At 44.8% G+C, this 23,864-nt stretch overlaps 1 protein-coding gene across 1 annotated transcript; it reads right to left on the bottom strand.

Moving 5' to 3' along the window:
• Window positions 1–19,415: 19,415 nt before the first annotated feature.
• CHST2 (carbohydrate sulfotransferase 2) lies at window positions 19,416–23,212 on the bottom strand. Its single transcript, XM_023215366.3, has 2 exons — window positions 21,853–23,212; window positions 19,416–21,753 (listed from the first exon to the last, which is right to left on the bottom strand). The coding sequence occupies exon 2, from the start codon at window positions 21,575–21,577 to the stop codon at window positions 19,985–19,987; it is 1,593 nt and encodes a 530-aa protein (XP_023071134.1). The 5' UTR covers window positions 21,578–21,753; window positions 21,853–23,212; the 3' UTR covers window positions 19,416–19,984.
• Between the last annotated feature and the right edge of the window lie 652 nt (window positions 23,213–23,864).

Below are 23,864 nucleotides of genomic sequence, written 5' to 3'. Positions count from 1 at the left end.
AAAAAAAAAAAAAAAAAAAAAAAGATTTAATAGAGTGAAAACAGAGCTGTCGTACAATGGGAGGGGACCCAAAGGGGGTTGCCACTGCCGGCTTGAATGCCTTGGGTTTATATCCCAGTCATTGTCCCTCCCCCTGTGCTCTCAGGTGATAGATGATTTGACTGTTTCTTTACCTCCTGCTTTTAGCTTAATTGATATTTTAGTGAGCCCTCTTTACTACCTGATTGATCGGCTGTGAGCTGAATTACAAGTCCCATGTTTAAAGGTGGGTGCGGTCACCTTCCCTAGCTAGGCTTAGGAATTCTCAGTCAGCCCAGGAAATCCAGATAGTCCTGTCTCTCAGGACAATTTCAACAATAAAAGAACTAATCATAGCAATTGGTGATTATATTAGATAGCATAGAATAAAATAAAATACATTAATCCATACTTATATAAATAATTGAATAAACAAATGAGAGAGAAAGGAAAACTATTCCTTGCAGTAGAATTTTAATTAATAAGTGTAGAAGGAATGATGGAAATAGAAAATTATCATTTGACAAATATCACAGTAATAATTATTCCAGGCAGGAAGTATCAGTGGATGCTAAAACTAACGGGCACAAGTATGAAAAACAAGATATTTACATGGTCTCAAAGTATCTCCCCATAAAATACCTATTTAATTACAAAGGGGAAAATACTTTCCAGTGGAGAACCCTGTGAGACACCACCTTAACCAAATTATCAGAGTTCATATTGCCAGTTATAGAATAAATCAGTCTCATGTGCCTCCTCCTATGTTGCACAAAGAAGGACACATCATCACTTCTGTGATGTTCTTGTCAAAATGCATAACCTGAATTTAATAATTATGAAGCATTAGACAAACCCTAATTAAGGGATATTCCACAAAATAACTGACCAGTACTCTCAAAAGTGTCAAGGTCATGAAAGGCAAAGACTGAGGAGCAGGTTGTCATATATTAAAAGAAACTAAGGAGACATAACAAATAAATGTGACATGCTATCCTGAATTGAAACCTGGACCAGAAAAAGGATATTAGAGGGACAATTGGAGACATGTGAATAAGATCTCCAGATTATACAATAGTATTACATTTTTATTTTATAGTTTTACTGTGGTTGTATGAAATGTTAAATTTGGAGGATCTTGGTTGAAAGGTATATGAGAATTCTTTTTACTATCACAACTTTTTGTAAGTCTGAAATTATTTTAAAATCAAGCATTAAAAAATAAAGAAAATGTTTCTAGTGGTTCTGGCTGAGGTTATGCTTGGAGTTGGCAATTAGTGGCAGGGTGTTATTAGAACCAGCTGTGTAGAGATCAGACTGTATGGTCCATCACAGAGCTAAGAAGTCAGCCACAAATAGGGGACAGTGGTGACTTGAGGGTTTGAGGGTTCAGATAAAACCTAGTCCCTGCACTAACCTGACAACTTTACTCCATACCTTTGATCACTAGTCAGTTTTCACACAGCTATAAAGACTACCACCGGAGACTGGATAATTGATAAACAAAAGAGGTTTAATTGACTCACAGTTCCGCATGGCTAGGGAGGCCTCGGGAAACTTACAATCACTGCTGAAGGCAAAGGTGAAACAAGGTACGTCTTCACATGGTGGCAGGGAAGACAGAGTGAGAGCAGGGAACACTGTCATTTTTAAAGCCATCAGATCTCGTGAGAACTGACTCACCTATCATGAGAACAGCATGGAGGAAACCAACCCCATGATCCAATCACTTCCCTCCAGGCCCCTCCTCCATACCTGGGGATTACAATTGGATGTGAGCTTTGGGTGGGGATACAGAGCCAAACTATATCACCCACAGATGCTTCAACTCCACCCTACTTGCAACTGCTCTCAAAATAGAGAACAGCCTTGGGGCTTTGGATAAGTTACTTAACTTCTTCACTCTTCATTTGTAAATCAGAGCAAATAATAGCAGTTAAGTCATAAGGCTATTGTGAGGATTACCTGAAATCATGTGTAACGTTTTTTTCTGGCACAGAGAAAACTCTTGATAAATGCTGGCTACTCTAATCATCATCTTCTTCTTCATCACCATTATTTTTTTGCTTAGAGATCCTCACCAGAGGCACTCTGTCCAGCGCGGTCACACTATAACCCCGGCCCCTCACACAATGCCTTCACAGAGTGGGCACTCAACAAGCACACTATTCAAATGGAAGGAAAAAATATCTGGCCCCAGCTGAATTATTTAGGACAGATATCTAGCTGCTGTAACGGAGATCCAAATTACCAGTAACTTAAATAAGGCAGAAGTTTATTTCTCTCTCACAGAACCACATCTGAATATGAGCAGTCCATGACTGTAAGAATGCCTTCAGTATCAGGACCCAGCTCCTGTCTTGGGTGGGGCCATTCCCAGAGGCTCCTGACCTCATCCACATTCCAGTCAGCAGGAAGCGGAAAAGACAAGAAGCAAGGACACGCCCTTTAAGGACACAGCCCTGAGAATATACACATAACTGCTGTTTTCTTCTCACTAGCCAGAACTTGGACATGGACCATATCCAGTTGCAAGGGAGGCTGGGAAATGTAGTCTTTATTCTGGGCAGTCGCATGCCTCTCTGAAACTTGGTGGTCCTGTGACTATAGATGAAGGGAAGAATGCGATTCAGAAGGCACCAGGAATCCTGCCAATCTCTCCAGCTTGATCACTCACATTCTATATGTCAGTCCTACTGGACTTCTCCCAGGCCTTTGAGCTCGCTGCTCCTTCTGTCTGGTACCCTACCTGGGCCCCAACCCCACCACTTAAGAGAATTCTGGTTTCCCCTTCAGACCCCAGGAGAGATGTTACTTTCTCTGTGAAGCCTCCTTGAGTATCCCTCCCCAACCACCCAGCAGGGATTAGCTCCTCCTCCCTCCTTGAACTTGTCTTACAGTGGCATTTGTCACACTGTCTCTGAACTGTTAGTCTGTCTCTCCTACTGCAACCTACATTCCAAGAGGGCAGAGACTATGTGTCCCTTGCACATTACAGTTCTTTCAATTTCTGCTGAATTATCAAGTACGTACTTTTGAGAATCTATAATTGAATTTCCAAGCTACTGAAGCTTTGCCCAGTGGAAGAATATTCTCAGCATAAACATGGCCACTCTACGTCAGACCCTTATGAGAGAAAGGACTTCAGATGTGGTGGACCTGGGATTTTTCTGTTCCTGACTTATGTTTCTGCCTGGCTGAGCTGGAGGACAACAGAGACCCATCACTGACACCTCCCGCAAGGAAATCAGCCAGACCAGGTGCTGTCCCTGGACTCGGGACGGCACCTGCGCACTTCTTGAGCAAGGAGAGTTGGTGTGGCAGCATTAGGACTGTGCCAGTTGAAGTCACAGCACAGATGGCTTTTGAACATGAAAAGCCCATTTAATGTTAAAAGCCTTTGATTTTTTTTTCCAGATAAATTTATCCTTTGGTGCCCCATGAGCCTTAGGCAAAACTGTGTGAGCCAAGGAGAAAGAGCATTTCAACCAAAACACTAATTTTTTTTTTTTTTTTTTTTTTTTTTTTTTTTGCTTAATACCATTTCCTTTAGTTCCAAATCAAAGTCTTAAATTTATGTTCATGGATTTGAGGTTTGTTTTTGTTTATTTGAGTAAGGAGAGTGAAGGATATGGTTTTTGGTTGTTTTCCTTACCCAAAGTTCCACAAAGGGGCAGAGAAAGAAGAATATCAAGCCCATATGGAAGAATAAAGAGAAGTAATCATATGCTTAGTTGCCCTGTTAAAGGCAATCTAATCTGAAATCTAATCCTAGTTCTATTACTGGGCTTAGAATTTCTATCTTACCCTCGTTTCTTTGCTTAATGCTGTTTTCCTCACTTCCAAAGCAGAATTTTAAACAAAAGTTTGTGGATTAAGAGTTTGCTCTTGTTTGTGTGAGGAAGGTAGGGTTCTTTCAATATTAGAACACCAAGCATTCCAGGTGTTGGGCAATGTCAGGCGTTTCCTCTCATTGAATTTTCTCGCCAACTACATAAAGGTTACAAAACAAGGTTCAGAGTGACTAGCTGGTACATGACAGTGTCTTCTCATCAGACAGCACCATCTGGAAAAGAGGCCATTAAAAAAGATACAGCCGGGCGCAGTGGCTCACGCCTGTAATCCCAACACTTTGGGAGGCCGAGGTGGGCAGATCACCTGAGGTTGGGAGTTCAAAACCAGCCTGACCAACATGGAGAAACCCCATCTCTGCTAAAAATACAAAATTAGCTGGGCATAGTAGTGCATGCCTGTAATCCCAGCTACTCGGGAGGCTGAGGCAGGAGAATTGCTTGAACCAGGGAAGTAGAGGTTGCAGTGAGCCTAGATTACACCACTGCACTCCAGCCTGGCGACAGAGTCAGACTCTGTCAAGAAAAGAAAAGAAAAACAAAGAAAAAAGAAAAGAAAAGAAAAAGAAAAAGATACAATGTTTTATCTGAATACTTAGGGAAGGTTAAGGAGCACCCAAGAACTCTTTCATAAGGACATTAAAAAGCCCACAGATCGTTCTTGTTCCTTGGCCCACACTAGACTGCGATGTCATCAGCTGGTAACACTTCTATTCATCAACACGTCCCTCACTTCTTGTCTCTTACTGGCTGTTCAACAGGCCAGTGAGACTCAGTGTACTTTCTGAGAGATGCATAACCTCTGTGCTCTGTGGCTGTCTCCTTTGACAGTGAGCACAGAATTATTACATGAAATAGCAATAGTTGTCACACAAACACACAAGCAATGTCTTTATTTTTAAGTACATGATACTGTGGAAGATGACAGGTTTGGAGTTTTTTGGGGGGATTTTCCCCGACCTACTCTGAACATCACAGGACGTCTTCATAATGCCTTGAGGACCTGATCTCTAAAAAATGATATCCGTGTTTGACTAAGTTTTAAGTACGCATCTTTATTAACAATGGGGTCACTGAGGTCCCATGGCTGTACTTCTGATTAAGAAAATAAGCACATAGTCTTCCTAATCATTCCATGTCAGCTAATTCTAAATTGCACCAAAATGGAAATAGTTGCTTTCCCCATGCCCCTAGATAGGACATTTCTATTAACATTGCTCACTGGTTTCAGAATATAGATGATATGTGGTAATTATTCAAATAAAAAAATATATCCTAATTGGGTATTTGGGTTAGATAACTTAAAGTATCCTTGAAAAAAACTGAAAAAAAGAAAAACAAAGATTCTTCAGTATTATCCACATGTGAGAAATTTTCTGATGTTTTCTTCTTGGCAAATAAGCAGACCTATTCTAGGTTTTTATTTGACAGCAGGCAATGCAGCCATGTCAATCCAAAATAAGAACAACTGTAAACTCTTTTTCTTTTTTCTTTTTAGAGTCAGGGTCTCACTCTGTCACCCAGGCTGGAGTGCAGTAGTAATGTGATCATAGCTCATTGCAGCACCAAACTCCTAGGCGTAAGTGATTCTCCCACCTCGGCCTCCTTTTTTTTTTTTTTTTTTTGTAGAGATGATGGCTCACTATGTTGGCCAGGTTGGCCTTGAACTCCTGACCTCCAGTGATCCTCCTGCCTTGGCCTCCCAAAGTGCTGGGATTACAGGTATAAACCACTGTGCCTGGCCTCACCTCTTTAACGGGGAAATAAAGTTGAATAGTAAGAGCATGTGTTCCGGGATGAAAAGAACTGGCTATACCAATTACTAGCTGTGTGACCTTAAGCAGTTTACTCCTCCTCTCTGCATCATCTGTAGACAAGGATATGAGCAGTGGCTATGTTAGAGGGTCACTGTGAGGACTAAATATATGCACAGCACAATGGCTAGAGCAGGGCTCTACATCAAGGTTGCAAGCAATCATCCTCTGGATGTCAAAGGAAGGAAAATATTTTCTACTCATTCATTGCCAATATAAAGTTGCTTTTTAAAAGTGAACAAACCACTGGGCGCAGTGGCTCACGCCTGTAATCCCAGCACTTTGGGAGGCCGAGGCAGGCGGATCACTTGAGGTTGGGAGTTCGAGACCAGCCTGGCCAATGTGGTGAAACCCCGTCTCTACTAAAAGTACAAAATTAGCCAGGCCTGGTGGTAGGCACCTATAATCCCAGCTACTTGGGAGGCTGAAGCAGGAGAATCGCTTGAACCTAGGAGGCAGAGGATGCAGTGAGCAGAGATGGCGCCATTGCACTTCAGCGTGGGTGACAAGAGTGAGACTCCGTCTGGAAAAAAAAAAAAAGTGAACAAACCATCATCTTAGCTAATCTAAAAGGGCTGGTACTTCTCCCTGAGCAAAACTGCATTCATCTGCACCAGCTGGCCATTAAGTGCACTTGAGCCCTGTTTAGCCTCACCTTGCACAGCTCTGATATGTTAAAATACTATTTGTCTATAAGACAGCCTCCTTACAAATACACACATGCATGTTTGTGCACACATGAGTGTGTGTGTGTGTGTGTCTAGAGAACTAGATATAATGGATAGCTAACCATCTATTGCCATGCTCTGTGGACTTTTCCCCACATTCAGTGGTGACAGCCAGGGTGGCCAACTGTAGAAATGACTTCTTGCCCAGTGCGTGCTCCTCCAGGATACTCCAAGTCTAGTGCTTTCCACAATGTGTTCTATTTAGTATGTGGCAGCTCTGTTCTCTGCCATTTACTGGAGTTATAGACCACACTGGCTGTCAAAAATTACATAAATGAAGGTACTTAACCTGCCACAAAGAAACAAAGAAAGAGTAATATGTTGGATATTAAAATGCAAGTTACCACTGGAATACTTTCATCAGAGTGGTGAGGTAACCATCTATAAGCAATTAAGACCTCCTGGAAGTCCTCTGATATTTTGGGGGGACAAGGGGAATCACCACATTACTGTAACTTAGAGAACTGACCCACAGTCTGCAGAACAGGGACTGGAAGAAGTGAAGACCAGAAGACAGAAGTTATTGAAAATGGTTTGAAAAGCCTGGAAGGGCAACTATCAATGGCAATGCCGGGACCACATCCCCATAGAGACAATGCTGTTAGTCATCACCCCCACTTCCAGGAGAGCAAACCACAGCTACGAGGGATACGGATGTGTTCCTCTCCTGCCCCCAGCTTGAAGCTTCCTAACATGCATTTTTAAGCAAACTCTTAAGTTACAGGAAAGAAATGACTCATTCTTTCTGCCTCACATTATTAAAAGTCATGCAAATCATTTATGTCAATATGCATATGTATGGAAACATGCATATATGTTCCTTAGATGAGACCCTGTTTTTTTAAATTCACTCAAAATTAATGTGTTATAGCTGGGTGTAAAACTCTTAGGGTAGAAATATATTTTTACTAAAGGGGATAAACGGAAATCAGAAGAATAGATTTACCTTGTCATTTACAGCTAATGTAATTTGTAGGGGGTCTGACTAACCAAACTTTCTCATCACCCAAAAACAAGCTCAGAAATGGAAATATTAGTCTTTTTATGTGATTTATACAATGCTTGTTTGCCTTCATCCCTCCTAATATCATATGCTTGAAAAGACTCTAAGAATCGAATTCTGGACCCAGCCACATGGGTAAAATGCTGCAGGATGGAAGCCCAGAATTCATTTTAACATGTATTATTCCCTAGACTGTGACAGAATTCAGGTTTCACTTAGCCTTCTCCAGGCTCCCAAAACCAAGAATCTAGTGGGTTGTTAACATATTCATAAGTAAACAAATGCTCAGTCCTTTGGCAAGCTGCCAGGACATGGTGCCAGGAAGGGATCCAGGCAACCATGGTGAAGCTGTGGGGGTCTTTCACCTCCCTCACTCGGTGGGACTGGACTACTGCAGATGCCACACCTGGCTTGCTGAGCATCTTATCTGTACATTTATGGAATCCTGTGGGCAAGATACCTACTGGAAGAGTCTTGAAATGCAGCCAGAATTACCGAACTGAGGCGGTGCTCTTTATGCCAGCACAACCACTCCAGGCCAGATGTTCGCAAAATGCAATTGACTATAAGTCTGTAGAGCAATCCTTCCCAAAAGCACAGGAATCACCTGAGGATCTTATTAAAACGCAGATGGGAGGATCACTTGGGAGGATCACTTGAGCCCAAGGGTTCGAGGCTACAGTGAGCTATGTTCATGCCACTGAACTGCAGCCTAGGTGACAGAGTGAGACCCCATCTCTAAAAATAAATAAATAAATAAATGCAGATTACGATCTGGCAGTCTAGAGAGGGGCTGATACTGCTGGTCCAAGGACCCCACTTTGAAGAGCAGTGTTGTAAAGTGAGACCATTCCATACACAGTGAAATAAACATGGTTTGGAGGCATCCCGCACGCCGGACACTGTGCCTTCTGCTGGAGGCACACAGATAAGGCAAGAGCCCTGCCTTATAGGAGCTTGTCCTATAATAGGAGAAACAGCTCATAATGCACTGGGTAAATACTGCATTTGTTGAGATTCTTTGCACTGTAAGGAAGAAAACATCCAATCTACAGTGGCTCAAACAAAAAGGAAATGTAACTGGCTCCTCTAATTGCAAACCAAGAGTAAGGCTGACTTCAGATCCACTTTAGCAGGGCTAAAATGACTTCACCAGAACCTAGCTTCCCTTTGTCCACCAGTCTGTGGTTTCTCTCTCCATGTTTTTTGGCTCTGCTTTCCGCAATTTGACTCTCTTCTAGAGGCACCATGGATACCAGTCCTTATGTCTTCTCCTTTTTAAATAAGAACGCCTGCCTAACCCCGAAATCTCAGCAAAAATATCAAGATATGTCATTGGCTCTAACTGGGTCATGTGCTCAGTCCTTAGCCGATCATTTTGGTCTTGGGAAAGTCAGAATGGCAAATGCTAGAGTTGTGTGTGCAGTTAGCTCCAACAGAACCACATGCACCAAAGAAGCAGGAGATAGATTTCCAAAAGAAAATCAGGACTTGGATGCTGGGCAGCTAGAGTTCCACAGTCAGTGCTAAGAGGTATTTTAGAAGCATGAGCAGGGGGCAATGAGGGCATGGAGAAAGACACTGGTACCTGATAAACACTAACAGAGTGTGTGTGTGTGTGTGTGTGTGTGTGTGTGTGTGTCCCCAGATACAGGGCAAAGTGGCAAAGTACACACAGTGCCAGTCTAGAAAGGACTGCTGATTGGTTTCTTGAGGGCTTTTAAGTCAACTCTCCTCCATCCCTACCTCCACCATGGTGCAAATCAGTCACTTCAGAAATAGTTCATTCACTACTTCCTTCTGCAGGAGATAAGAAGTGAAAAGTGTGGTTTAATTGCTCCCAAGATGATTAAATTGCCATATAGACCAGACTGACACACATCTAGTAATTTGAGGTCAATATAAAAGACTGTGCAGCTGAGTGCTAATTTGTGCTCAGAGAAAGGAGGCATGGTGTGGGCTAGAATAGAAGCTTCCACAGGCATTGAACAAACAGATGCAATAATGAGATGGTTTATGCACTGGAACAAGAAAAGACCAAACGAGTTGTAGCATAGGACAGTGCCATCTTCAAAAACAAGGATAATTGCAAGATTTGAGTGCCCAGATCAATGACTTCCTCTCCACCATGACCCTTTCTACCATTATTCATGATTTCAATATCCATTTTAGGAACCCATCTGACATCCTGGCCCTTCAGCTTCTTATCATCTTCATGCTCTGATTCAACACAGCTACTCTTGTTCTTGATCAGTGACAACCTCACCACCCCCAGAAATGTAGGTTCCAATAATTCTTACCCCACTACATTTCTGCATTCTATCGTACCATAATCATACATATATATATATTTCAAATATCTGATCTCATAGAGAGTTCCAGTCCAGTCCAGCAGTTAGCTCCAACAGAACCACATGCACCAAAGAAGCAGGAGACAGATTTCCAAAAGAAAATCAGGACTTGGATGCTGGGCAGCATCCTACTTTTTCCCCATCCATTACCCATCATACAACGATCTCCTCCACACCTGAACAAAAGCAGCAGAATGTAGCTAGAAAAAAATCATGCAACCTTTAAATTCATTATAGCCACAAATGTCCAAAATAGCAATAATGATTCTGATGACAACCTTGGTGATATCATTTATTAACATTTATTGAGTATCATTATGAGACAGCCTTATTCTCAGTTCTGAGTCAGTGTGTAATTTTCTTTGGCTTAATTTAGCTTGGTATTTCTCAAGGGGACCACTATTAACATTTGGAGCAGGACAATTCTTCATTATGTGGGACTGTCCTGAGCAAGGCAGAACATTCAGCATTATTGCTTCCAGCCCACTAAATGCCAGTCCCATTCCCTAGTCATGGGAAAAAAAATTCCAAAGGCTGTCTCCCAATCTTTCCCCCAACCAGATTGCAGGGACAGTCCCACATCCAGCTGAGAACCACTGGCTGAGTAGAAAAAGCATTAAATTGGGCATCAAATCTGATACGTACCGTATCTTGTGACCTTGAGCAAGTCACTTAGTTTCTCTGAGTTTCAGCTTCTTCCATGAGAGAAAGATCATAATCCTATTTCTGCCCAGTAATCATAAGTTTCAAATGATCTAATAAAATATTAATGAGAATATTTGCTGTATTCATTAGGACTGTATTTGGCTATGAGTAACAAAGTTGGCAGCAACAGCTTAAACAAGTAGGTGTTTATTGTTCCCACATCACAGGTATTCTGGAGACCAGTGGTCCACGCTGATGAAGTGGCTTCATGATGTCATCAGTATCCCTGGCTCCTCTTTCTGCAAGCAGCTTTTACCCCCTGGCTCCCTCTCAGTCACAAGGTAGAGGACCCACTTCCATACTCAATCTGCAGACCAGCCAGAAAAAAAGAAAATAAAAAGAAAAAGGACAAAACAGGCAAGAAAAAGCTCTGTCTATATCAGATATATAAAACTTACCCAGATATCCCCAGCAGACTTCCATTTACATCTCATTGGCTGTCACATGATCATTCCTACCTACAAGGGAAACTGGGAAATATTTTTAGTTGAGCATATTGCCTCCCTGAACAAAATCAAGGTTCTGTGAATAAGAAAGAAGGGGAGAATGGGCAGTGGGTGGGAAATCAGCAATATCTGCTATACTTGGTAAACTTACGAAACATTATAAAAGTATAAGGCGACATGATCATTAAAACCTGAAAGAAGGCATATCACAAAATACAGTATCTGCATGAATTTCACTACATGAATTCCATCTGGTGTCCCATTTATCTGCATTACTTAAGACAAAATAAGTGAATGGTCTTATTTATATCCAACAAGCATGGTGGCCCAATTAACTACTGAGGCACATCTCTGCCCACATTTTAACATAGCAATGCAGAGTGAAAAACCTTGTATGTAGTGGACTCTAAAGAAAATAACCCCCAATTAGTCAAGGTAGCAGGAGAATAAAGTATATTAATGAATACAGAAGACATGTATTGGTTAAGACCACCCGGCATCCACTTCTCCTACTTTTGATAGTTGCAGCCTGATTTTCTTATGGAAAATCACTTGTCCACATTGTGTATAGATTGGTGGGACTATTAGTCAAGGTACCTTGCTCAGGTACCAAGGCACAAACACCTGACCCGGCCTCAGCTGATCCAACTCTCTCTTCCAGGACTTTGAGCTCTAAATGTGTGAAGTACAACAAAGAAAGAGAGGGAAGGAGGAAGGAGGAAGGGGAAAGAAACATAGAAGGAAGAGAGAAGGCAGGGATGGAGGGATTGGGGAGGGAGGGAGGAAACCAGAGTATCCCACCTGGTTCTTCAACTGTTCTTCCAATTGTGTGGGCTTTCCCATCTTTTCCAGCTAATTTCCTGATTTTCTCAATCTAGTTGAGTACGTTTTGCACCAGAAAACCTGAACTAACACTCTCAGACCACCCTATTCAGCTGTCGGCTTTAGTTTCAACCTCATCTCCTACTAAAGTTTGACAAGAATCCCAAAGGGCACTTCTTCTCTGATCCCCATTCTGTAAAGACATTGATGAATACTGGAATGACCAAAAGACTGGTAGGAACCAAGGAAATAAAAAGTCTCAGGGTGAGAGCATGTCAGAGAGCTCCCAACTGGGAATCAGAGGCTGTAATTTCTAGTTTGTGCTCTTTCTCTAACTAGGAATGGGACATGGAGTACATCATTCAGCCTTTCTACACTTCACTTTGTACAACTACACCACGCTTGTACATGACTGAGCTGACACTATCACACAGCTTTTATGGCATGCCAACATTTCCTAACTTTGCTCACTGAGTCCTGCTCACTGAGTCCTGCCTGTGTAGCCTTTAGAGTTGCAAGCCATGTATTAGCCTCCTGGACATCCCCTGCTCCTTAAGCTTTGATGAGGCCACCTTGTCCTGTAAAATTTAAACAAGATTGCCTAGAATCATCATCTCACAGTTGGGGAGAAACTTTTCTCCCTCCCAGACACCTCTTGGGGTAAACCAACACTTCCATGGACCAAATCTACCTCCAGAGTTCCTTTTGGTGAATTTGCATTCACCTCTCTACCTTTCACCTCCCTGTAGGAACTGGCATGTTTTTGCCCCACATCATCCCATTTGGCACTACCTTGATCCCTTCAACTTTCAAAGCACCACTCACTCAAGGCTAGGTATGTGGACACCTTTACTGGAGGTCTGGGGCAACCAAGGTGACTTCATGGCAGCACAGTTGAGCAAACAACTCCACCATGGGCCCCGGCTCTTCCAGCCACTGGCCATTCTCTTCTCTTCTGGGGAGAGCCACTGTGATCTCCCCTCTTGGGTTCCAGTATCCTGTCTTGTTTGTTCCCTGTTATTCCACCCTTTACCTCTTCCCCACTCCTGTCAAGCTTTCTTTCCCACAGCCCCCAAATTTCATGTTTGGGTTCTTTACAGAGCTTGTTTCCACCACTAAAACAGCCTATTACAGTGTTTTGCTAAATAAAAGTCATTCTAAGAGGAATTTTGGCCAAAAGCACTTAAACTAACAATTTTTTTTCTGCTGCACAGAAATGCATCTCTAAAGATACCAGTAACACCTGTTCCCTGGCTGAAGGCATAATGCCATAGGCATTTAGGACGAGTCTCTCAGAAAGCACTGACTGGCACAAAAAGGGTTTGCTATTTTGTTGGTATCCCTTAAATGGAAACAGGGTAGTCTCTGATGTACTAAGCAAAAAGAAATAGATTTTGCCATGCACTAGCTGTGTGACCTTAGGAAAATTACCCATCTGAACCTTCTACATTCCCTTCTGTAAAATGGGGACCATAATGATACCTATTTCATAGAATTGTGATGAGAATCCAATGGAATCACACTTATAAAATGCTTTGCACATTGACTGGTACATCATCATTCTTGCTATTAGGGCACTTGAAAGTGAAATGAAAATGGTGATAGAAAGTTATAAAGAGCACAGCACATGAAGAAGTCACTTGGGAAATGTGAAAATATAAATGAGAAACTATGTGAAGTAAAGATCTAACCTAAATAATGTGAACTCAGAACTCACATCCTTGGGAGAATACTGGTCTCACCAGCAAGTAGGTCTGGTTAAATAACAGGACTAAAAACGATTGATATGAATGTCATTATCTAAGAAAGAAGATGTGTTTTCATTCCTATTTTCCTTTAGAGAGGAATAATGTAACACCATCCTTCATGTAAAAATACTGAGCACCAATATAAGAAATGAAAGATTTTAATTCCTCCCAGGAGCTAGTTCATTCATAGAAAGACTGGGAGTTTGCCAGAGCAACTGGGACATCTGAAAATGGAAATGTAATATTTAGACTTCTACATTGTTTCTTAAAAATTTTTCAGTTCCTGAAATGGTTAAAAGATGATCATACTGGCCATAACCTCTACGTACCAAAAACAAATACAGCCTCAGCCAACATGACAGTAATATATTTTCCTACTTGACTCAAAAAATGTGTTGGACTGTGTAATTCAGTTGTTACCTTTCATTTGGGGCCTTCAATTTGTTTGTTTCTCTCTTTCAAACATTAATGTGGAAAAACATTTGAGGCCTTCCATGGGCATTATTTGGTATTCCTTTCTGTCTATATTAATTTGCCTTGCTTTTTCAGCTTCTGTCTGCCCCATACATACGAAGTCCAAGACATGAGAGGAAATGGGCCTATAAACAAACAATTCCAATCTGTAGCAGCACACACTGACAGATCTATGCAGGAGGTAGTCAGGGGGAATAAGAGGACTGAAAGGCATTTCTGCATTTTGGAGTGGGCTGATGAATAAAAGTTTCAAAAAGATCCAGGGTCTTAATAATGAGATTCACAAAGTGAAGAAGAAATGGGAGGCGGCGGTACAGTAGAGAGAGTATAGAGAAGTTATTCAGAGGAAAATGGGGCATATCAAGCCTGTAATACAAAAAACTTAGCTGACTATACTTAACATAATAAAGAGTTATATCAGTGTTTGTTTAGCACATCTTGTACATTTACTCCTTGAGCTTATTGTGACTTGACCTTTTGCTTTTTCATGCATAGACTTTCTGTCTCTATTATATACTATTCAAATCAAGTGAGAGCCTTACAAAAGTTACAGAAGAAAGGGAACAGCCAGAGGACAAGGACACCATGTTCTTCATCCTCATCCTAGACATCTGACCTGTTCTTGTGAGAGGAATCCTAGGAACAGCAAATGCTCTCTCAGTCTCCAGCCGGATCAGTTCTGAGTGTTCTCAAGCCCAACCAGTGATTGAGGGGGCATTGTCAATCTCTTGCTGCAATCGCCAAGGATTATTTGTCATGTATGCACTGACCTCTTTGGAATTCCATCATGCAAAGTGCGCTTGTGTTTGCTTTCATTATAGTTACCCATAACAACCCATACCTTTGCACTCATTTTCCAAGAACTTGTAGGACGCCATTATTTGCTGTCTCCTATAGCTAGTCATTTCATCCTCTGCATCTGGAGACAGGACCAGCTTCAGGGACATACAATCTGCAGTTACACAGGGCCCCCCACTCAGAAGGACACCATACTTGGTTTCAGTCTCTGCTGCTGCCATCTTGAAAGGCTTAATAGTTTTTTCAAGAAGGGCATTGCATTTTCATTTTGCACTGAGCCCTGCAAATTATGTAGTTGATCCTGTCTAGAAGACTAACTGCTTCAAGGTGAATTTCTATCAAGCCCTGTCTTTACACCTGGGATGGGAGCCATTACAGACTGGTTCTGAGTATAGCTTTTAGCCCCAGTGATCATTTTTATTGCCATTCCCTTGGTAGGTTGACTATTACCAACCTAAAAGTTCAAGCAGCCCAAAAATACTTTTGACATTTGATTACAGATAAAACTGGTTTGACCAAAAGTTAAGGTTTATCCATGGCCATCCTTTATCATCCTGTTACCATGTGTACAGACAGGCTCCTGCTCCTTCAAAGCTCCTTCATTTAGAAACACTACCAGCTCCCCCTACCCCAAACACTGGTCCATACGGTTTCCAATTCTATAAACTTAATGTGTTATGCAAAGTTTAACATTTTCTTATCGTAATTTGATTAAGGATGTGCAGAATTGCATCAGATGTAATAAAAGTCAAGGCCTGTAATTTCAATTATTAAATACTTGTACCAAAGCCTGTTCCTGAGCAGCTCAGTGGCTCATACTTGAACTGCAAAAGTAGCAACTGAATGTCCCGAAAGTGGGGAAAGTATTTGAATGAACTGTTTTCTTAGCTGTGACAGATTTGAAAAGGGTCTCCTCAAGATGAAGGACAAAAGGGATCTATAAACTATGCATTTACCTCAGGACATCCCATCACACACCTCAAGTCATTCCTCAAATTGTGATTGTCATTTTCTACCTATCCCCATTGGATCCTGACACAGAACTGTCATGCTTTCTAATATAACAGCTGGCAGACCACTCACTCTCCAGAAGCCTGAGATCAAAAGTGTACCTCATCACATATCTGTTAGCTGGAATGAGAACATTCTCTCATCCACATCTCTTTAAGACAATGCATAAATTCAATTGTATGTGTGTGTGCATGTGTGTTGTGTGTAGGGAAGAAAGAAAGTTGGGGGAGGATGGTAAGTGACACCTTGTCCTTATTTACCATGCCTACATGATGAGACACGCCTTTTCATTTCCCTCTTGTTCTTCCTAGAGTCATCTCTAGAGTCTGGGTTTCAAGACCCAGGGAATATTAATTTAATAACCTCCTCCAAATTCACATTAATTTTAAACCAGTCACATAATCCAGCTGCAACTGTACTGTCTGCAACAGAAATCCTGGACAGAACTGGCTGTGTCCAAGCAGGGAATGTACGGAAACAGGCAGCCATTGTCTCATTCAGCATCCACAATAGGACAAACTTCCTGAAAGTAACCATCCCTATACCTGCAGAAAATCTATTAGGTGGGTGCAAATGTAATTGCAGTTTTTGCCATTACTTTCAATGACAAAAACCACAATCATGCTTGCACCAACATCACAGCCCATCAAACTACACATTCACAGCACTCAAAACAATAAGTGCCACATGACTTCTGCAAAAATAAACAGCTTTTTAGCCCTCCCTTAGACAGCCGGACAACATTTGCTCTGCAGGTTTGTTCTGATCCCCACCCTTATGGTGTTCGTGCAACTGGGAAAACGGTAACAATCAAATTCCTTACTTCAAACATTTACCTCTCCACACTTAGAAATTCTGCATTTTGTCTCTAATTCATTGGTGGGGAACAGTCTATAAACAGTTGCCCTGGAAATCTTGAAGATATTCCTATTGCTCATTCCCCACATCTAATTAGAGCCTATGGCTTATTTCCTTCAGCAAACTTTACTGAACAATCTGGCATTTTCTCCACACACATAATACGTTCTTCCACTGTCTCCCTTCCAAGTGTTTTCAAAATTTAGTAGTTGCATATTTCATTCACTTATTTAATAAATATTTATCATGCACTATGTGGTGGACATTGAAGGGTACAGATTTGCTCTGGCCCCTGCCTGCAAGGTATCACTGCCAGTCTGAATGAGGTCTTTGAGTGGCTCTGAGCTCCTTGAAATTTAAGCCCTCAGCCTGTGCCTCTGCCTTGTTCCAAACTCAAATTTGTTGACCAAATGCACCGGGTAAACTTTGTTTTATAAATACAGCTTCCTCATTAACAAAGGCATTCCAAAGTCAAGGGGTACGTCAGGAGTGCTATCAGTTGAGCAGAATTTGAAAATGAAAATCACTCTGACAACCTGCTCTAAAGAGTATTTTCTCTTGCTGACGGACATATTGCCAGCTTGGGAAATGTGAAAGCATCTCTTTCATATTTGCTGCCTCAAAAATGGTCACAGGCTCTGTTGCAATTTGTCATAGCACAGGTCTGCTTGTACTAGGGGTTGACAGAAGCTTGTTAACGCCAAAAATGCTACTCTCTCCTTCTCAAACCTTCGGAAGCTGAATGTCACTGATACGACTAGCTCAGCCCTTAGTGGGAACAACACCTGTCTCACTTTCCTAGAAGGCAGCTAGGTACAAATCTCCAGGAGCAACAATTCACCTTTTCAAATTACAGAGCACAGGACTGGCAGAGTGGAGAGAATGCAGCTGCTACAAAACAAGGAGATTACGAACAGAAACCCTGTTCAAACAGAGCAAGCTGAGGATCTGTTGGTGTTTAGCTTAAAATTTCATCTGAGAAGAGGCCACAAATGCTCTGCCAGCTGCAAAGGCTCTATCTAGCATCTAATATTGTTTTAAATACAAGATCCAAAACATCATAATTCTACTTTAACACAGTCCAAGTCCTTAGATAGGCTGAAAGAAGAATGAATTCAACTGTTTGAAAATCCTTCACTCAACAATTAGGCATGAATTTCACTGTGATTGATAAGAGCTGATTCTAATGCCACACAAAATTTGTTTATAAATGGTTATTTTATTCAGAGTGGTTGCTTTTTAATGCTGCTCTCTTAATTTCCTGTTAAATCTGTTTCATCTAGTCATTTGACATTAATTATTTTGTTCATTTAATTTTAAAGTATTCTTAAATTAAATCTATTACAAATTACTGCTGGTGAAGCTAATTCAGCATAGGCACTACCACAAAAATATGGAAAACATGATCAATGTATTAGAGCTGTAATCTGGCTTCAGAAACACAATACTAAAAACTATTTCAGTAAATTAAGAAATAACCATTCTAGATTGTGTTATAAAATTCATTTCTAAATACACCCCTTTTTAAACCTTTATGCTTCTTTATCTTGGAATTCTTACCAGTGTAGCTAGATTTCGCATTGCAATAGTAATTATACTTAAGAATCATCATGTGTTGAAGTATTCCCCACGTACATATTCTTTTTATCATCTTTTCCCTAAAATAAATTTCTCAGCATTTAACCTATACATGCTGGCTTTCAGAGATCTCATAAAAAATCATAGTAAAATAAAACCATGATGATAATGAACTTGTACTATATTTACTGTAATATACAACTACACTGTCTCTTGTTCCCATTTGGGCTTCATAATTTCTTCTCATACTATAATATTCTGCAGAATATTTCAGTACCAAATGGGTTCAGGACACAACAACATCATACCCACTACAGGAAAATTTAATGGTTTTCTCCTTGGAAAATACCAAATTTCAAAATCCTACACACTAGTTCATTTTCATTTCCTCTTTACCACAATTCATTATCATATCTAAAAGAAGCTCTTGGCTGAAGCCTTATACTGTCTGCAGCATGTCACTTTCTTTGCAAATTTACTTTCAGGAAACATGATAAAGAAAAGCAACATACTCCACAGGCATCCCAAGTAAAACATTATAAATTCATATTCTCTCCTGCACTAATTTAAATGGGAAGCAAGGAAGAAAAGGGAAAGCCCTTACGGTTCTCAGATGAAACTTCGCTGCTTTCATCCACCTCCACACACCGTGTCATAGTCAGAAAAACACTCCAAACAGATACTTCTGTCACTTTGCTAAACCAAAGAAGCTGCTACCATTGCCAGCAATATGTCCACACTACTTCCTGAGGTCTGTGCTCTAATAATCAGACTTTTAACAATGACATACTTTTTTTAAAAATCCTTTTTCTGAACCAACCTCAGCACCAAAACATTGGTCTCTGCTTCAAGGTTCCCCATCTTAACTGAAGAGGAATGAAAAACCAAATGCCTTCAAGTCCTAAAGGAGTTGCTTCTTGCTGTGTTCAAAGTTGAAGAAAAGAGTGAGCTTTTTCTTCCACTGCCCTGTTTGGTTTCTGCCTTTAGAATTCAAAGATGTGTTTCATTCCTGGGCACCTAACAGGCTGAGATTTACATGTGAGAAAACATCCCCCAGGTTATTACCAAGGAGACAAAAATTGCTCCCACCCAGTTTAGCTGCCTTTCAGGAAAGAGACTGGAAAAATGGGGAAAAGGGAGGGGAAGGAGATTCTATCTGAAGTTGAGGACAAGTAACACAGGTGAATCCAAAGTAATGGAGGCAAATATAAAAAAGAATATTATTTATTATTTTCTTTATTAATACTCACATGTAACCTTTGCTTTTTACACAAAAGTCGACTTTAGAAGAATGCCTCCTCGGCTTATCATGCCCAATGGGGCTTTTTCTTTCTGGACCACTTCCCCTTTCTCCACCCCCACCCCCACATCCAAATTACTCTTACATGTTCACAGATACCACGAAAATTTTGTAAACAAGATTTGGGTTACTGGGACTTGATTTCATGAACATCCCACTTCAAAATGGAAGGCAGGTGGAGGACAGGGTAAGAAATAGGAGAACGAGGACAAGAGAAGGCAAAGGAGAGGAGAAGAGGGGCACCTGGACAGAACGTTCAAGTCTTGCCTTTTCTGAGGGGTGTATGTGTGTATTTTGTGGCTGTTCCTTGAAATGCACTGACTCAAAACACTGACAGCAAGTGTCTGTGTGATTATTTATACATCTATAATAGAATATGTGGGCTTCCTCCGTTTGAGTCTGGACTGTGTTTGTTTAAACACACTACAATCCTCTTTATAGGTATTATCACAGGGTATCAGGTCTCCTGGGAACCCCTTTCAGAGACGGGGCTTCCGAAGCAGGGTCTTGCTGAGGTCTTTGACCTCTTCAGGACTGTTGACCCGCTCATAGCCCAGGACGGCCATGGGCTGGTAGCAAAACTCCTCCACCTGTTTTATCTGCTGGAAGGTGAGGGCGGTCCGCCAGGCATTGGCGGCCTGCGTGGCATTGCGTGCAGATACCACGAAAGGTTTGGAGGAGGAGCCCGAGCCACTGGTCATGTTCAGGGCAAACTGCTCCATTTCAGGGCTCACCAACAGTCCCACAAAATCGTACACTCTCCGTAGTGTCTTGACGGGGTCTCCCACCAGGTCCTCGTACCGCACCACCAGGTAGTGGCCCTGCAGCCAGTCAGGGGGCTGGAGGGCCGTCTGCAGCGTCTTAGCCATACTATTGCAGATGACCTCCATAGCGCCCAGAGCGTGGTAGTCCGCGGGGCCTCCCACGCCCTCCTTCTTGGCGCCAAGTTTGTGGCCCGCCGCCTCCAGGAAGGGCATGCGGTGAGCTCGCGGGTCTCGGCTGCGCACCACCTGTAGGCTCTCACGGATGAGGCCATGGCGCGAGCGGATCCGTGAGCTCGCCACTGCGCGGGGATCACGCACCAGGTGGATGACCTTGAGGTCCAAGGCCGGGTCTCGCAGCAGTGGCGCCAACACCGCCACGTCGAAGACGCGCACACCCTTTATGACTAGTGTGCGGTACTTGCGGCACTCCTCCTCGAAACGCGCCAGGCGCTGCGGCGGGCACTTCTTGCACACGCGGTCGTCCACCAACCCCACAACCTCCTTGCGGTAGGCGGGGCAGAGTGGTGAGGAGCACACCACCTTGTTGGTGGCTGCACCGAAGATGCCCAGCGTGGTGAGATTGCGCCCCCCGCTGCCCGCGGGGCTATACAGTTGGAAGACAGAGAGGTCGCAGCGGTACAGAGCGCTCAGCATGTCCCGCGCTGCCCCCTGCAGGGAAACGGCGTCCCCCGGATACAGTTTTTGCCATACATGCCACACTGGTTCGTAGAGAAAGAACACCTCGGGATTCTGATTGAATAGCTCGCCGAAGAACGACGAGCCAGAGCGCCACGTGGTGAACACGTACACCAGCTGCCGCTTGTCCCCGACGCTCCCGGTGCCCCGAGTGCCATTGCCTGGAGGGGCCACAAACCTCGCCATCCCTGCCGCGGCTGCAGGAGCCGCCCCGACGGCGGCAGCAGGAGGGCGGTAAGGAGTGTGGAGGTCCAAACGGGCATGAGCACGGGGCGGCGCGGCCGGAGGAGGCCCCGGGCGCCCCCAGCTGCCTCCAGCTGCCCCTGCTGCGGCACCCAGCGGCCCGTCGGGGTTGCACTGCTGCAGCGGTTCCTTGTGCCACTTGTAGTCCAGGAGGTTGAGCATGGTGAGCACCAGCAGCAGTGCATAGCCCGCGCACAACACCAGCGCCTTCCTACGGAACACCTTCATTCCGAGAGGGGACGCGGGCCAGCGGCGTCCTGGGCGCCGGGGCCACTGCGGGAGCAGGGCACGCGGCGCGGCTGCAGGCGCAGCGTGGAGCAGCCGAGGGAGCGCGCCCGGGGGCAGAGCTCGCGGCGGGCTGCGGCTCATCACAGGCACAATCCGGGCCGGCGGCGCGGCGGAGGCAGCCCTGCAGCCCGGGAAGGGTGCAACACAGCGGGCTGGCTGCTGGCGCCGGGACTCGGGCCGCGACTCCGAGGCGGGTGCGGCAGCTGGTCCCCAGCGCCCAAGGCTGGCTCTCCCATGGCAGCGGCTCCGGGAAGGACCTGCGAGGGGAAGCGGAGTGAGCGTCTGCGCCCCAATCTCCCTCCCAGCCTTCTCCTAAGTAACGCCCACCCTCGGTTCTACCCGGTTCCTCCACTTACCTGCAGCCGAGGGCGCGTCCGGGAGCGGCCCCGGATCACCGCCCGGCGGACTGTCCAGATGTCACTCTTTCCTCGATTTCGCTCCCTCTCGCTTCCGCTGGGGGTCCCCGCACCTTCGAGGGGACGGAGGAGTCGGCCGACTTATCCCTGGGCAGAGTTTCCGGGCAGCGGGCGCCCTGCGGCTCGGGAAGAAAAACTTTCACCCGGCTCGGAGCCCCGCTCAGCGCTCCAGCGAACCCGGAGCGTCCCGGCTCCAGCGACGTCTCCTCTGCTCTCTCGGGACCGCAGCTTCCTGCCTTGCTCAGGGGAATGAAGCCGGCTGGGGGCGATGGCTGGGGGCTGCTTATATGGGACTCAGCTCCCGGCATAGCGGCGCAGCCCCTCTCGCTTTCGGCCTCCGTGCGGCGAATTTTCCCACCTCTCTGGCAGCGGTGGATGGGGCACAGCGCGACCCCACAGCGGCGGCGGCGGCTGCTTCCATCACCGGGAGAATGCCCGGGCGGGCAGCGCAGGCAACCCCCGCCGCTCCGCAGCCTCCGACTGGCCCAAAGGACCCTGAACACAGCGCTAGGCAAGAAAACCCAGGTGGGCAGCACTGCCCGACCCAACCCGTCCCCGGTACCAGCCGGTTCTAGCCAACGAGATCTCTAAGCAAAGAAAGACCCCGCCGCCGCCGCCGCGCGAAAGCGGCGCCCGGGAGGATGCTGCTACCCGACTCCCCTTACGCCGGGCGACCGCAACACGCTCGGGCCAGCCTCTGCGCGGCTCCTGCCAGCCGGCGCCCGGTTGGTGCGCGCCGCCGTCTGTCGCCGCGGCTCCTCCCCTCCGCCGCGCGGCCCACCCCCTTCGCCGGCCCCGCCCCCGCCCCCAACGCCGCGCCAGCTCCCACAGCCGCCGCCTTGGGGGTGGAAATGTGACCCGCTTTACCGCGATGCGCTGGGGCTGCAGTCCACCGGTCCGAAGGCGTAGCTCTCTGCGCGCAAAGCGCTGGGATGCGAACGCGGGATTCGGAGCGCGTCGGTGCCCAGAGCTGCCAGAGGCTTGAATTCTGCGTGCAGCTGTCGGACTCGGCCTCATGTTTTTGCTCTCAGAAAGAGTTGGTGATAAAGTTTGGGCAGAAATCCCGTCGGCCGTCCGCCCCTTGCTTCCCTCAGGGCCGACACTGCCAGCCTCTACGGACACTGAGGACACCCCCGAGCCCTGGAGCAGTGGGAGAACGCGGAGCGCCGTTCTCTGGCTTCCGACACCCTGCCAGCCCTCTCTAGCGGGTCTGTGGCTGCTCCTTCTCGAAGGAAGTAATAAATCTTTCTGACCTTGGGGGTCAGAGGAGACGCTTCAGTTTTCCGGAGGGGCATGCGGGCGGGGCCGTCTTTCCGCTTTACTGGACCTCTGGCCGGGGCTGCTCCTGTTTCATTGTGCCCCACGCTGATGCTCTCCGCATTTCCGCTCGCGGTGCTGCGTCCACTGTGATTGACGTCCTCTGGAATTGGGGTGATGGGGGAGGGGAACGCCCCATTCCAATTTGTAGTAAAATACTTGTCCCGCTTCTTGGTTTTGTAGATGAGATCAAAGAACTTGACCCCAAAGGAAACACCGTTGTTGAAAGAAAATCATTTTTCAGTTGCTTTGGGTTTAAGTACTTTTGTTTAAGGTTATGAGGAAAAGCTCTCTCTCCCCACAACTCCCTCCCTCCCCAAGAACACTAAGCCGTAGCCTCAACTTCATCTGTAGAATGGGGACAGTTGTAACAGCCTCCGGAGATTGAACGGTGGTTGAGTATCAGAGCGCGCACACGGAAGATTAGACCTGAGTTCAGGCCTCCAAGTGCCGAAAAGGGAATCGCTGAGGGGCCTCAGGCTCAGCACCCTCGGATAAACAGAACGCTCGCTGATCTGGAGGAGTTTTGTTGCCTCCTGTCCCAACAGAGTTTTTAGAAGTTTATCAAAGTTACTGCACAATTATCTTTGTACCATTTTGGGCAGACTTTTCAGAGGACGGTTCCAACATTAAAA

The sequence above is a fragment of the Piliocolobus tephrosceles genome, chromosome 2 (genome assembly GCF_002776525.5).
Source record: "Piliocolobus tephrosceles isolate RC106 chromosome 2, ASM277652v3, whole genome shotgun sequence".
In the NCBI taxonomy this organism is placed as follows: Eukaryota; Metazoa; Chordata; class Mammalia; order Primates; family Cercopithecidae; genus Piliocolobus; species Piliocolobus tephrosceles.
Note: the sequence above shows the minus strand (reverse complement) of the source record. Positions and strands in the feature narration are given on the sequence as shown.

What these genes read in the sequence shown, in the direction of transcription:
- CHST2 (XM_023215366.3), bottom strand. Translation starts at nt 21,577, where the DNA reads ATGAGCCGCAGCCCGCCGCGAGCTCTGCCCCCGGGCGCGCTCCCTCGG.